At 43.6% G+C, this 16,364-nt stretch overlaps 1 protein-coding gene across 14 annotated transcripts in view; it reads left to right on the forward strand.

Moving 5' to 3' along the window:
- The window catches only part of MYT1L (myelin transcription factor 1 like), a 544,402-nt gene that overhangs the window by 402,509 nt on the left and 125,529 nt on the right, over positions 1–16,364 (forward strand). For 9 of the 14 annotated variants that reach the window (XM_054548446.1, XM_054548454.1, XM_054548447.1 and 6 more), the window contains exons 10-11: positions 7,181–8,158; positions 13,007–13,141. In XM_054548446.1, the coding sequence (XP_054404421.1) occupies positions 7,181–8,158; positions 13,007–13,141 (1,113 nt within the window). The remainder of the gene's footprint in view (positions 1–7,180; positions 8,159–13,006; positions 13,142–16,364) is intronic. The other 5 variants (XM_054548453.1, XM_024242512.2, XM_024242509.3 and 2 more) reach the window with 2 other exon arrangements.

Raw genomic sequence — 16,364 nt, forward strand, 5'->3', positions numbered from 1 at the left:
AAAAAGGAGATCAAGGTGGAATCAGATTATGTCTGCATCTATTGAGCAAAAGAGGCAAATGAGTTATCAGAGAAGAGAGGGCCCCCACAGGGACCACAGGGGTGCCTTGAGAGGCAGGTGTGCTGCTCTGCTCCATGATAACATGCCACTCCAGCAGTTCAGTGAAAGAATCAGGGACGCCCAGAAGTAGGCTCTCCAATCAGGTGACAGGTATTTAGGAAGAGATCTGGAACGTGTCATGTAGCACTTAGTGCAAAACTCATTCCCTCCGTTCCATCCCCAGCTGTAGTTCTGTGTCCCTCCTGAGTGCTTACTCAAATTAGGGGTCTGAGGAAGGGTTCTTCTTGAGTGGAGCCGCCTTCGGGCGGGCCTCCTTGTCTCTCCAGCTGAGGGAGCATGCAGGACATAAAGCCGAGATCTGTCTTTCCGACTTGAAGCAGATGAATGCCTGCTAAACACGGATCTTCCTATGTCTCAGAAAATTATCTTAGAGATGGCACTGCGTTGTGACCCTACGAATATGTACCGGTTTTGAAAGGTAGAGGAAAGGCTTGAGATGTAGGAAAACCAAGATGGCAATTCTAGACTCGTCCCTGTGGAGGGCGTATGAATGGCAAGCGGGTGACTTCAACTCCCAGGACCTAAGTTTCTTCACATATTAAATTTTGAAGGCATGATCTCAATAATTCTATCTAGCACTAAGATTCAAGGAGAACGGCAATGGCTGGCACTGGAGAAAACGTCTGCACTAATCTGTACTCAAGATGAATAAGACTAGTGGGAGCTTCTGCTGGGAGAATTTTAACCTCTGTTAACTCAGAAATCACTGAACTGTGCATATTGACAGACTATTCTGAAAATTTCCTGTGATACTGGAAATAAGACACACAGTAGCAGTGCTGAGTTAGATGTAGTAGGAAAGCGTGACGGTGATGTCTAGAGCGGAGCCAGGGACGGTGCGGCCTGGTGAGTAAGACACATGGATCCCACTGTCAGTGCCGCCTCACCCTCCAGGTTCCCCTTTCACCTGCGTTGAACTGCAGGGCTCTGAGTTAGAAGGCGCCTCAGGGGTCTTCTAGTAAAAGGCCTCACTGGCAGTAGAGGTTGAGGGAGACAGAGGAGGAGTGCGGGGATCTCATGCTGGCAGTGAGAATAGCTGTTCCCGGAGCCAGGCCACGTCCTGTGCTGCCGGCAGCTGAGGGGCTCCGAGGTCAGCGCCACACCTAGGAGAGGTGCCCGACTGAAGGCCACCCAGGCTGGGAAGGTGACTTCTCCCCTCTTATGAAAGGAAAGAGACTGCAGTGTCTCAGCATGCGCCCAGGGCCTTTGAAGCGAGAGGGAAGTGAACTCACGCTGCTCCACCTGGTCCTGGCCTGGGGAGTAAGTGGGCTCCATATAAACATGCGGCCACTGCCCGCACGAGAGTCAGGGGGTCCAGGCCTGTCCTGCACCCTCACTTCCCTCCCCGCACATCCTTATCCTGGTTCTCAACTGTCTCCCACCCCCCACCCATGCAGATCCCTCAGGCTTCCCAGGCCCCTGGAGTGGCGAACCCAGTACCTTCCTGAATATCAGTCTGGAGTCCTGGATTTTCCTAATTTTCTAATCTTCTTTCCACATCAGAATGGACCCAAACGCCACTAATCAGGATCCTGGTGGATGGCAGGCTCACTAAGCTGGCAGTTCCAGCACAGCTCTGAGTGGCTGGTGATACAACCAAGCCTTCAGTCCATAAATCAATGCGGAGTATTGAAAGGAGAAAAAAAAATCGGAAGATAAATGCAAAAATAGCAACAAAAACATTCCGAATGGCGAGGCAGAAGGGAGTCGCGTTACTCTCTACTATTGAAGTGCTGCATGGCTGGCTAACTAGTGTAGAATGTGCCTCCTGGGAGGCCCTGGGGTAAGAACTGTGCAGGTCTGCTTGCTCTGGAAGTGGAGGCAACACTGTAGAATGTTCAGGGCTGTGCTGCACCCAGAACTCCAGGTGGCTCCAGCTCTGCCATCTCACAGTAAGTGATGGGATAAACTGTCAGCCTCTGTGGTTCTGTATTGTCACCTTTCAGAGGGAGCAGTAGGTGCCCCAGTGCCTCTCTCATAGGGTCATCAGGGGAACAAGACTCAGGTGAGTCAGACTATTCTGTACTCACTAATTTCATTTCCTCTGCACAGAAGGAAATGTGGTATATGAAACATTTATGGCCAGGTGCAGTGGCTAACACCTGTAATTCCAGCACTACAGGAGGCCGAGGCAGGCAGATCGCTTTGAGACCAGCCTGGGCAACACAGCGAAACTCTGTCTCTACAAAAAATACAAAATTTAGCCAGGCGTGGTGGCGCATGACTGTAGTCCCAGCTACTCAAAAGCTGAGGCGGGAAGGCCACTCGAGCCACGGGGAATGAGGCTGCAGTGAACTGTGATGGTGCCACTGCACTCCAGCCTGGGCAACAGAGCCAGACCCTGTCTCAAACAAACAGAAAGAAATATATAGATGGTTTATGTGGGTTTTTTCCTTATCATTGCAATTGCTATTAAAACACCATCATCTTTTCATTAGAATGAATACATTGTCATATTTCTGTATTTACAAGTCAAAATATATTTTGATATTGATTTATTTATGTAACAAAACATCACCCCTGTAATGCCATAGAAAGCAGTGGTCCTTCATTATTTGAAACTCACTGGAGTGCACCTGCAGATCAGGTCTCCTCCGACCCGGGGAAGTCTAGGGCGATTTTTGCTTTGGAGTACAGTTCCCTCTTGTGGCTTCCTCTGCGTTTTCTATTCAGTTGTACATTTGCTTGCCTGGGGCCTGCGTCAGTGACCAGAAAGAACAATAGCTCAATCAGGACTAGATGTTGCAGGAATCAAAAGTTGTGTATCTTAGGGAGAGACCACTAAGAAGCCAAGGCTTGTATATAAAGTTGTAATCCAGAGTTCTAACTCTACCAGACTCTAGTGAGGAGGGTGGAGGATAAATGGCCCACAGCAACCACATTTCTTTTGTTTTAAGAAGATGTTTTCATTTTCTAATTGTAACTATGGAGCATAAATTGTTTATAACAATCTGACTCAAAAGAGATAAAATTCAGCCCTAAAACGTTTCGTAAATCTCACTCATGGAGGTGTTGAAATCTCATGTGTAACACAACACAAGTCAGGTTTGTAGAATAATTGGCTGATAGGAAGGAAGAAGGGCCCGTGAGATCAGACACTGAATGGGCTCTGTTTTCTGGGCTCAATTTTCTCACCTGGAGTAGTTGGGCCAGCTCTTCTCTGATTTCCATGCCAGTGCGGTAACTCTGTGAGTCCACCCAGTGGTCAGCCCCAGGCTGGCCCCCGCTGACAGGAGGCTCCTGCTCAGAGTCTGTTGCTGTGCAGCTTTGCTGGATGACAGATTTAAAATAGAAAACCACAAAAAAGGGAGCTGAGAATGCTTTGTTCTTCTCTTTAAACCTCCATCTAAATATGTGCTTTTACTTAGAACATAAACTTGTCCTTTAAAATAATTTCCTGATAAATTGCTCTTTTATCACACATACAGTCTCCCTATTTGATAGAATGATAGTCACTACGTAGAAACTAATAAAATGGAGGCCAGGCTCAGTGGCTCATGCCTATAATCCCAGCACTTTGGGAGGCCAAGGCAGGAGGATCACTTGAGGTCAGGAGTTCAAGACCAGCCTGGCCAACATGGCGAAACCTTGTCTCTACATGGTGGTGCACACCTGCAATCCCAGCTACTCAGCAGGCTGAAGCATGAGAATTGCTTGAACCCAGGAAGCAAAGGTTGCAGTGAGCTCAGATCGCACCACTGCACTCTAGCCTGCATGACAGAGTGAGACTCCATCTCAAAAAACAAAAATAAAAAAAACCTAGTAAAATGGCCTCCTGCTTTTTGAGGTTGTAATGTTCATTTTGTGAATTGTTTGTATCACATTTTCAACCCCAGACTGGCCCAGAAAATTCTGATCTAGTTCCCATAGCCCATGCCATCATGTGACTGATTTCATTATTAGCCTCAGAAAAGCATACCTGGAAGGGAGTATGTACAACCAGGGAGGGAATCCCAAAAGCTCACTGTGAACGACTTTGAATTCCAGATGAGGCTGATGCTCAGCAGGGATTCAGAGCCTGTTTGTTGATGGATTGACTGGCTGTTCCCCTCCATGAGCCCACATAATTAGGAGCTGACTTCATTTCACATATGTTTTAATAGAGTTAAATACTGGTAGCTTGAGAAATTCCATTCACCTGCCAGGCTTTGAGGCCACCCATGCCATCTTCACCTGCCATCCCCACATTTGCTGCTGTTGGGAGAGGCTCAGATGACACTGAGCAGGAGGAACTTTGGAGAAGGGTAGAAGCACACGGCAGGCTCTGTGCTCAGATGCCAATATGCTTTCCACTGCCTGTTTCCAGATTTCTTCTACAACGGGCTGCTCTCCCCAGCAGTCAGCTCTGGCGCCAATGATAAGACAGCAAACTGCAGTCTTTAGGAGGCATATCCTGTGACATGATTCTTGTAGGAGATCTGACAAAGGGCCAGGAAGTTTTACTATCCCCACTGAGCTAATTAAGTCTTGGAGACTTGGGTCACCAGCCTCACACAATTAGAAAGCAGCCAAGTCATGATGGGCACCAAGCTGTAGAACTTCTAATTCCATATCAATGCGATATGAGGACAAACCATGCCCTCAGTGTGCTTTGTGATTAGAGTATAAAGCTGGAGATGCATGGGAGGTGGTCCGCGTTCTGCCGATCTCCAGACGATTCAGGGACTTTCTCCTTGGCTGCTGTCAGCTTCACCCGTCAGCATGGCTATGACCCTGTGTGAAGAGGCTTGTCCATTTTTGTTTTAATTTTATCGGGGGAAGGTAACTTATGAATTGAGTGGAGAAACAGATAAATGTCTGATTATCGAAAAGGTGAGATGTACTTCTTAACTACGTGCTGCTGAAGGGAGAATGTAGGGAGGAGCAAACTGAAGCTAATCCTGAGATTCGGAATGTGGAGAATGACCAGTGTTGTACATAACACATTTGTAGGAAGGTGAGGAAGTTCATAAGGTGGGAACCAGGACCTGTTCGCCCTGCAGGCTTTTTGTGGCTTTAGAAGCAACAAGGAGGATTAGACAGGCTTTTTGTTTCCTTGTTCACCACTTTCAAGGTCTTGCTTCTTTTCCAAATTCTTTAGGACCACACAATGCGTTCCATAAAGGAAATGTAGGAGAACATCATGAAAATAGTGTCTTGCTTGACTGTGGTTTCTTCTTTGACTCAACTTTCAAAATGCTCCAACACGTGGCCTGTGTTTTTTTGTTTTCAAATCATAGCTTATCATTCATCTCGTGGTTGGGTCTTCAAAGACATAGTGATTCTGGCTGTTAAAACTTACCTGTTGTGCAGAGGTAACACAGCTTGGTTATTCCGAGGAAACTTCTCTAATCACAGCCCATGAATATAACAAAGTGCATAAATTGAGAGGAGAATATTTCCAAATATTAATTAAAACAGGATTGACTTCAAGTCCTAAAAGCTTAAACACTAGGGTATAGCAAGGGGTACGTTGGAGATTAATACTTCCGCAATGTTTCTGATTCATTCACTAGTTTGATTTTCTTTCTTTTTGCTGCTCTTGGGGAATACTTTTATCCTTATAATAAAGAAGATGATTTATAGGAATTATCCAGAAGAAGGGCAATATTTGTTTCACACAATTAGTGATTCTCTATGTCTAATAAAAGGTAAATTTGATTTGATGAAGTTTAGAAAGGTGTGTCCGATCTTAAATATTTGTTCCTTCAGCATGAGATAATAAGGATATTATTTTCTGTTATTGACATATTAAACTCCCAGTCTTTTTTCCACCGACAAAAGCCTTTTCTGCATAAAATCCATAGAGAAAACACCAGAGCCCCCATATATCAGCTTTTAGTGTACTGGTATTTTGTAGAGGTCAATATACCTCATTTCTTTAAATTGTTAATAAACTTTAGACATTTTTCTTACTCTGGATTTTTTATCATAAAACAAAGAACAGATGTGAAAATGGCATGCAGTTAACCAAATCTAATCTAACGGTACAGATACATTTAGGAACCCTTTTATTATTACTCATATTTTGCAATGTACATGGAAGCAATGACCTAGCATGGTGATTAGAGGTACAAATCCCAAATGCTCTTTGAGTGTGAAACAGAATATGTTTGAGATAAAACATAGGGGTTTTATGTAATTTTTAACATGGTCTTTTCAAAGAGTTTTTCTAAATAAGTTTTTGAGATTAAACATGACACTTACTCATACATTATACCCACTCACCAAGCTTTTCCTGAGGCTGTGAGATGGAGGAACGTGGCCAGCTCTGCCTGTCCAGTCAAACACTGTGCAGTAGCTGTACCGACTTACCTCAACCCCGCCTTTTATAGGCCTTTGGCTGCTGCATGCTTTCTCTCTCTCTCACTTTCAAACCTGTGGAGACACAGACAGAGGAATCAGATTTACTTTCTAAACACTTACTATGGAATTTCTGTTGTTTCACTGTGTATCATGATAAATTGTCTTGAAGGTATTGGATTCAAAAGAACTCTTAATTCAGCCCCAACATGTGCTTATGAATCTGAGCTCCCAATGCAGCCGGCACCCCTGCCTGACTCTCGGGAACCTGAGGCTGTCCTCTGTGTTGCCTACACGCCACTGTGAAAATAGACCATTTAAAAGCAATTGCTGCAAACATCTGCGTCAGAGTTGGCAACAAGTAAAGTTCATGAACTCTTAGAAAGCCTAGTAATGTGAGGAGCACAGTTAATACACATCTGGCGAGGCTATAGATAAAGCAAGCCAATGGAGAAAATAAGTCATTCTTAAAATGTATGAAAAATACAAAATTAATTTTTAAAATCATATTTGCCACATTGACTGGTTTATCTTAAGATACATTAAATAAATTAATAATTCACAACAAGTATTTTAAATGGCCTTCTGCTTTTTAGCAACATCTGTTTTCTTTATGTCAACTTTTTCAACCCAGCTGCAAATGGGACTTACGGTTCTGTGAGATGATAGACGGTTTGACTTGCAGTTAACGTGCTATCCATGCTGTTGCAACTAAGCTTCCAGTTCTAGCCACTTTTTCCTTTTCTTTTCTTTTTTGTCTTTTTTATTTTCTTTGCAGAAGACCATCAAATGAATTGTCACAATACTCGAATAATGCAAGACACAGAAAAGGATGATAACAATAATGACGAATATGACAATTACGATGAACTGGTGGCCAAGTCATTGTTAAACCTCGGCAAAATCGCTGAGGATGCAGCCTACCGGGCCAGGACTGAGTCAGAAATGAACAGCAATACCTCCAATAGTCTGGAAGACGATAGTGACAAAAACGAAAACCTGGGTCGGAAAAGTGAGTTGAGTTTAGACTTAGACAGTGATGTTGTTAGAGAAACAGTGGACTCCCTTAAATTATTAGCCCAAGGACACGGTGTTGTGCTTTCAGAAAACATGAATGACAGAAATTATGCAGACAGCATGTCGCAGCAAGATGGTAGAAATATGAATTATGTCATGTTGGGGAAGCCCATGAACAATGGACTCATGGAAAAGATGGTGGAGGAGAGCGATGAGGAGGTGTGTCTGAGCAGTCTGGAGTGTTTGAGGAATCAGTGCTTCGACCTGGCCAGGAAGCTCAGTGAGACCAACCCGCAGGAGAGGAATCCGCAGCAGAACATGAACATCCGTCAGCATGTCCGGCCAGAAGAGGACTTCCCAGGAAGGACGCCGGACAGAAACTACTCGGACATGCTGAACCTCATGCGGCTGGAGGAGCAGTTGAGCCCCCGGTCGAGAGTGTTTGCCAGCTGTGCGAAGGAGGACGGGTGTCATGAGCGGGACGACGATACCACCTCTGTGAACTCGGACAGGTCTGAAGAGGTGTTCGACATGACCAAGGGGAACCTGACCCTGCTGGAGAAAGCCATCGCTTTGGAAACGGAAAGAGCAAAGGCCATGAGGGAGAAAATGGCCATGGAAGCCGGGAGGAGGGACAATATGAGGTCATACGAGGACCAGTCTCCAAGACAACTTCCCGGGGAGGACAGAAAGCCTAAATCCAGTGACAGCCATGTCAAAAAGCCATACTATGGTAAAGGTAATATTTCTACCTAACGTAAGTTGCCTCATGAAAACATGAGCTAGGGTAAAGGATGTTGGTGGTAGTCTACAGTTAAAGTGTGACTCACACTGAATTATGTCTCTACTGCACATTCTTAGAGTTGATTCCAGAAGGATATTTTGTGATTATGTTTCTGACGAGCAAATAAAATATTTGTCTGAGAAATACATAAAGCAGCTTAATGTCATATTACTAGAGCAGATGAATAGTAGGATATTTCAGTGGGAAATGCATTCCTTAGGCAGACAGGGGTAAAGCACAGACACATCACGTGATAGAAAATATTAGGGTAAGCCTGTGCTGTTATAAATGAACCACAATCTATGCTGAGTGGCAAGGGTTTATGTAACAATTAGTCAATCCGAGATAAAGCACATATTTTATAAATTGGATTGGGGAGGTGGCATCATGATTTATAAAATTATCAGCAAGTGACAGTTATTGATGAAACTGCCCTCATAGAAAACACCCCTGATAGAAATTGAACAGTAACTGAATGACCGATAACATAAGATAAGGGCAGTGACTGCACATTAATTATCTTAAGATAGTAAGGTAATGGAAACCATTTGCTATGCAAGGCATGGTGTGGCCTCAGCTAAGATCAATAGCAATTTCTTTAGGATATTCATTCCCTTTAACTGATTCCATTCCATTGTGGAAATAGTTATGGTGCTTTTCTCAAATATTAATTTATTATAAAACACTCAAAAACTATCCAATATGATAGTTTGAGCTGAGTTTTATTTTACGAAATATGTAGGCACATGTTTGCATATGTCAATGTATTTAGCTATCTTTACATATATATGTATACTATATGTATGTAAGTAGAACATGTGTATATGTATCTCCAACCTGAATGATTATCTTCATGTTTGTAAAGAAGACGGTGTCCACTTTCAATATGAGGCAGGTTCTAATTCAGCCTCATGCATAACCTTGACTTTGTGGCTATCTCCATCACAATATTCTTTTAGAACTCAGTAAGAAGCAATTTAAAACATGAAATTGGCAGTTCATTAAATCCCTCTATGTTAGCACCCAAAAGATCCTTTTCTGTTTTTTATTACATTCTATTCACTACGAATCCTGAGTTTCCTCACTGTGAACCCAATAGTGAGGTTCAGGAATTTACTTGAAAATCAGTTGCTGTATAAATTTCAAGCAATCAGAAAAACTGCGCTTTTTCCCACTGTGGCACAGACGTGTATTCTCCTCTCAATGTGTGCACCTACCTTCTGCAGCAAGCTAGGCATCGCTACAGCCAAATGCAAACTGTAGAGGTACCTTAGCCAGAGGCTCGGGGACTCTCGGCAGCTGCCTGGGCACAGACAGCATTTCAGTCGCAAGGTAAAACTTTGCCCATTGCAGTGTTGTTATGTAGCGAAGGGGTTGTTTTTTAGAGGAAAGAGAATCAGTAGACTCTCTAGCTCAGTAGAGCTTCAGGCCTGATTTGGGCATTTTAAAGACTATGGAACATAGCATATATGTTTAAAATTATAGTGCTATCATTGTTAACAAGATGGGCTAAAATTATCTATTAGAAATTTTTAGTTGAATTTTTGAGAATCATACAGGAATGAAACATTTTTATTTTGGGGAAGAAATAGTGTCTTCTTTTCATGTGATTGCTCAGTTGGACAAATATATTTTAGGCTTATGTTTTAGACTCCCAGATCCTAGATCTGAGGATGGAGTTTGGGCGTGAAGTAATGGAGGGTGTACTGTGTCAAGAGAAGGCAGATTGAACTTTTTGCAAATTGTATGTTGCGGTGGCTTCTTTGGTTTCTTGGTCTCTTTAAGTTCAGCGGCTTTATGCAAATTTTGACTCGTTTTGTTTTGTTTTTGTTTTGTTGTTTTGTTTTGTTTGCAAGAAAATGGAATTCAAGCTGCTTGCTTCCCCTGTGTAAATGGGGGTCGGGTGGGAATCAACAGTAAGAACTGAGACGTGCTTTTTCCCTGATGGGAGGAAAGGTTGCAGATTTGGACTTTCCTGTAAGCAGAAGGCCTTGACTCCCATCTCTCCCAGCTGTTCCAGGTCTTCGTGCTCTGACCAAAGCTCATTTCCATATCTGTCAGTGTCTTCCACATTATTCCAAATGTCCTTCGAGATGTCTGTAGTTATATTCAGAACAAAATACATGCAGCCAAGCAAGGCCAACAAAGTGGAGCAAAGAAACTCCCTTAAAAAATAGTGCGGGCGGATCACGAGGTCAGGAGATCGAGACCATCCTGGCTAACACTGTCTCTACTAAAAATACAAAAAATCAGCCGGGCGTGGTGGTGGGCCCCTGTAGTCCCAGCTACTCGGGAGGCTGAGGCAGGAGAATGGCGTGAACCCGGGAGGCAGAGCTTGCAGTGAGCCAAGATTGTGCCACTGAACTCCAGCCTGGGGGACAGAGCGAGACTCTGTCTCAAAAAATTAAATTAAATTAAATTAAATTAAATTGAAACTAAAATTGTGGTACTATCTCACCAACACAGCCAACAGAGAATTCCTGCAACCACTAGCATGTCAACAGGCTCTATTTTCAGACACTCTGTTATTTTATTAAAAATGGAGAGAACACTTGTATTCTCATTTCTACACAGTCTTCTCAAACTGATTTAAATTATCAACGAGTAACATTTCCAAAATCTTGAGCTAATGCAAAAGGCCTGGATCATGGACCTCCTCTGTCTTCCACCCAATCGCCTGCTCTAACAGAGGGAAGGGAGCAAGCTAAACGGCGCACTTTTTTTTTTCTGTAAGTTGTTGCAAAAGGTGTTTGGTTAAATTGTTGGTCCCTTTGCTTGCTTGGTTATTTTGTGTTTGCTTGTATGTTTGCTTTTGAGATTGCGAGAAAAGAAACCAAGGGGAGGTAACGGTGAAGGCAAATAGCATGACCCCACCTCAACCAGGACCTCATGCATCGAGAGGAGACTATACCCTTGTCGTCTTCCAAAATCCAAAATGCTTTGGAGCCACATTGTTTTCATGCAAATCCCTACTTAATTTCACAGCACTTTCGATATCTGTGAAGTCATATATTTTGTTAGGTAATCGTAACTGTCGTGATAAAATAGGGTCACTTAAGGATGAATAATAGATACACCTTACACTTTTTTGCACCAGCCACTAGCCATTTACATCTAGTTCAGAATCTCTTATCTCAAGTTTATGATTGTCAATATTTCTTTTGAAACTGTTACTGTGCACTTACTACTTTATATTTGTAGTGATTTATATCTACAGTAATTTATATCAACATTGTTATGAAATTACTGAAAAGGCAATAAAGTGCTAGGCATTTTGTTTGCAGGTGTAAGAGAAGTTTCAGTAATGTAATTAGAAATTGAAGCCACAACCACATAATTTTAGATTTGTTCTCAAAGGTTCTTCTCGAAATAATGGTAGGAAAGTAGCGGATGATTGTACAAACAGTATTTCCCTCAACACCAGTGCTGGCTTAAGAGTTTCCAGCAGGAGAGGCACATTATGCAGAATAAGATGCTAGCTAAAAAAGAAAAGGGGAGTGTTTTTATATGAACATGACGACATTTGTCTACTTCTGCTAGTCCTTTGTCTATTTGAAGTTCACCTGAATGAATGAAAAGTCCGTAAAAGTTCAAAAAATTCTAAATCCAGCTTTTTATTGATATAAAGTGAATTCTTAACTGAAAGTAAAACATGTATTTTCTAGCAATCATGACTGGCCTGATTAATGGAATATCAAAAAGAACTAATCCCTAAAGAAAATTTAACTATTGCATTTCTGGACTAACTAATAATAATCACTGTCTGTTGGTGATCTGAGCAACTGGTTTTCAAAAACTGGCTAAAAATACAGTGTTTCACACACTTAGATTTACTGTTTGGTCTGAGCTTTACTTTAGAAATATTATCTGAAGTTATTATATTGCATATTTATGAACTGTAGTCAATTCTGGGTATAGAAATAATTTTATTAGCAATATCATTACATTTCTGGCCTCTAGTATTGAATTTTTTTTTAACCGAAGCTCTGCCCTAATTTGCCCTTGACTGGTACTTGCAGAGAAGCCGACAGGGCTGTAAAAACCCATTACTTCTTAATTTTGTGTATGCATGCACGGCATTCTACGAGCCTTCCTCTGGTTCCAAGTACAGATGAAGAAATCAAAACAAAAGGCTGCTCCCGTGGCTTCTGAAACATGTTGATTACCCGTCACCTCTGTCAGGTGGGCTTTCCACCTTTTTAGTCATTTGCTTACAGTGCCTTCTGAGAGTTCATTTTATTTTCAGAAAAGCGCTGAATTGGTGTGCTAGGAAACAATGTCACTTGACCTCCGGAGAGCAAATTTCAATGTCAGTAAAATCCTGCAGCTTCTAGTGTATGCGATCAGAGCACTCAATAAGAAAGAAATTCAGCTAAAGAGTTTTTGAATGGAATGACACTCTCTGGTTGAATTTCGCGGAAAATTGCTGAATGATGACGGCACAGAATTTCGTTCTCTAAGAAGGTCACTGTCTCATCACGATTTACGTTGATTCCTTTGAGCAACACAGCTTATCATGTAACACACGGGAAAATAATGAATCAGAGTTAAGGTGAGGGGTAGGCTTTTCTTTTCTTTAGAATAAAAATTAAAATACTTTATGATTCATGATTATACTGTGTAAAGTTGAAAAAAGTCACCTAAAACCAAAGAACTATCTAAGCAAAAGTCTGATGTCACAGCCTATCCCCCTGACACCTGCTTTATTTCTTTCTTTAGCAAGGTTTCTTCAGATTGTGAAATAATCACATTTGTCTTTGATTGGTAAACATTTATTCTCTTGGCACCTGTTGTCACTTTTAGATCCCTCAAGAACAGAAAAGAAAGAGAGCAAGTGTCCAACCCCCGGGTGTGATGGAACCGGCCACGTAACTGGGCTGTACCCACATCACCGCAGCCTGTCCGGATGCCCGCACAAAGATAGGGTCCCTCCAGAAAGTAAGTCCACGTCTCACCGCTACCCTTGGGGGTGCAAACACCCATGACTCTGTCTCTGTCATCCCTCTTACCTGACATCATCTCCATTGTACGGCTCGGTGCGACCTGATTTAACTAGGCCCCTACTTAACTTGATGGGCAACTGATCCAGGATTCGTGGGCGTGCCAACGGCACAGCCCCAGGAGAGTGGTGCACCATGAAGCCCACCGCCCCTAACAAAGCTCCTGCACAGGCCTGGGTTCTAGTCCTGAGTTCAGCTCTGACCTGCTCTGTGACCTTGGGCAGGTTGCTTCCAGGCTTCTTTTCTCATAATTACAGAATTGAATTTGATGGGCTCTAAGACGTCCCTTCCAGCATGAAACTGCCAGGAATCCCAGAGGAGAGAGGCCTTGAGACAGACATTTCTTGCCCAAATATCTGGATTTCTGTACATCATCCAAATGCATATTTAGACCTGAAGTTTTATTGCATTTCACCTGTAAAGTCTGTCTCATGTCATAGTTGTCTTGACATTTCAACACTATAGGTTCTTCAATAAGGAAGGAGGTTGAAATCAGATGGGTTTTGATCTTAAGCATTCTTTTTAATTAATTAGGTTCTGATCATGTGGAATAAATCCATGAATATAGCTAATTTTTTTTAGAATTGAAATGATATACATCTTTTTTTGTTTATCCTTTCAGCACATAAAGTATGCCAATAAATTAAATACCACAGCTAGAATTGATGGTTCAGGGAAAAGGCACATTCTCAGAAATGAGTATATGAGTTTAAGGTTCTGGTTTTGAGTCTACGGCATGGGAAGAGTTTCCCTTACTGTCTAAGACACAGTTTCTAGTGGGGAACATGTCATAACATGGCTTGAGAGATGACAAGATGACCAGTTAACTACTTTAAGGCCCTTTTGAGAACTGTCCCATTAAAATGGGTAACTTTGAGATACTTGAGAGCAAAACCTGTCAGCACAAAGAAACGTTCTCAGGAGCATTTGAGACTTAGGAAGTTTTCGCTGAACATTTTCCAGTGAAAGATCTTTAGATGCGATTATGGCTCCAGGTTTTCAAATGGCTCCTCAAAATAGCAAACCTGTGTGTTTTGTAACCATCTTGTGAACAAGCCTGAAGAGCCGTAAAAATAAACAAATCAGAGCGAGTGGCTTCAATCCCGTGTGTTACATGAGCAGGAAGACAGCATGGTTTGACAACAGCTTCCATGTACCCAGCACATACTTGGTGCCGGGACGCAGCTCACACCCAGTAAACACGAGTTCACCTAACCCCCAATCAACACTGCAGGGCAACACCTGCCCTTTCATTCGGATGAAGAAGATGAGAGTCAGAGACTCTGCCACCCTCTCTTTCCAGAGGTTAGCCAATGCCTGGCAAATTGAGGATGTGCCATATCTTCTTAAACAAATCTGAGCAGGTACTAACTTGCTCAAGTAAGCTCCGGCCTAAGATGTAAATCCGTATCTGTCTGACCTCTGAGCCTGTCTGTCTCCTCTGAAACCTGGGTTTGGTGTTCCGGTTTCTGTCTGAACACACGATGTGACACCCAGCACCTTGCAGCTCTCTGTACTTCATCTTCCTCATCTGCAAAGTGAGGCAGGAGGACCAAGCTCTAGTGTTTTAAGAAGAGTTTCTTTATGTGTTTTGTAAGACCTACATTTTCACCTTCAAGGTAGATTATCAGCTCCTTTTTATGGATGGGAAATTCTTCTGACTCCCTGTTTTCACAAGACAGGCCTAAATGAAGTGGGAGTGTGGAGTGTGGAGTGTGGACTGGCAAGGTGCCCTTTGCGCCACCTGCAGGTGCCTCCCAGGGCCAGATCGCTCTCGGAGGCAGGGAGGCTCGGCTCTGACATGGGCGGCACAGGTGCATGCCAGACAATACAGAGGAGGCTTCTCAGCCTTTGCTCCTGTACGATTCTTTATAACACCACAAGCATTTACTAAAACGATTAGAGAATTCCATCCATAGAAGGCTTTTAATTTTTTTTTCTGGGCTAGTTTCCCCTAATCATCATTTCTGTCCAACTAAATTCCATAAAGAAACCAGCAGCGCACTGTTGTCAGGACCACTGAGGACATGCCATTGCCCGAGACACTGTACTGGCCCTCAGAGAGCTCCCAGCCTGGCTGAGAGAAGGACATGGGCATGAGGCCGGGGCTCTGCATGAGGCCGGGGCTCTGCACGGTGGGGACTCCACAGCATGGTCTAGGCAGGATGGAGAACCGCTCCCAGGGCCCCCAAGGCCGCCCTGAGGTGATGCTCCAGCTGTCCTGTGTGAGAGGGGAGGAACCCATAGCATTTTCTAAAGGCTGTTGTAAAAGTCCACACAAGAGATCAGGGCATGGAAAAGACAGTGGTAGTGGGAATGGAAAAGCTGGGGCAGATTCACGAAACATCCAGAGATAGGCGGGCAGGCTGTGGAGGGCAGCACACGTGAGGAGTAAGAGAAGAGGGGAGACCGAGAGGATGCCAGGGATTATAGCCTCGGAGAACTTAAGGACGCCAGGGCCGATAATCCGTACAGAAAGCTGAGCAGCAGGGCCACATTTGGTGGAGAAACCGGGACTTGTATTCTTCCCACTTGAGTTGGAGGAGCTGCATGATATTCCGCAGGGTTTGGGGAGGTGGCTCTGGAGGCCTGGGGAGGTCAGGTGCAGAGGTGGCTACCTGGATACCGTCCTTGGAGCAGCATTCGTGGAAACTGATAGTGGAATTGCTTAGGGAGGAGGCATAAAGCAGGAAAGAAGGAGGGCCCATAAATGGGAAGTTTGGCCGTGAATGTATGGTGAGATGGAGCACAGAAACAGGAGCAGGTGGAGGAAAATCAGAGAAACAGAAAACCAGGAGAGGAAGGTGTTTCTGATAAAGCCCCATGTGTCTGAGAGGAAGAACTGCAGGGGTCACAGGATTTTGTTGTTTTTGTTTTTGTTTTTTGTTTGTTTTTTTTTTAGACAGTCTCACTCTGTCACCCAGGCTAGAGTGCAATGGCGCAATCTCGGCTCACTGCAGCCTCCGCCCCCTGGGATCAAGTGATACTCCTGCCTCAGCCTCCTGAGTAGCTGGGATTACAGGCGCATGCCACCACGGCTGGCTAATTTTTGTATTTTTAGTAGAGATGGGGTTTCACCATGTTGGTGAGGCTGGTCTCGAACTCCTGACTTCGTGATCCACCTGCCTCAGCCTCCCAAAGTGCTGGGATTACAGGCGTGA

The sequence above is a fragment of the Pongo abelii genome, chromosome 12 (genome assembly GCF_028885655.2).
Source record: "Pongo abelii isolate AG06213 chromosome 12, NHGRI_mPonAbe1-v2.0_pri, whole genome shotgun sequence".
Classification (NCBI taxonomy): Eukaryota; Metazoa; Chordata; class Mammalia; order Primates; family Hominidae; genus Pongo; species Pongo abelii.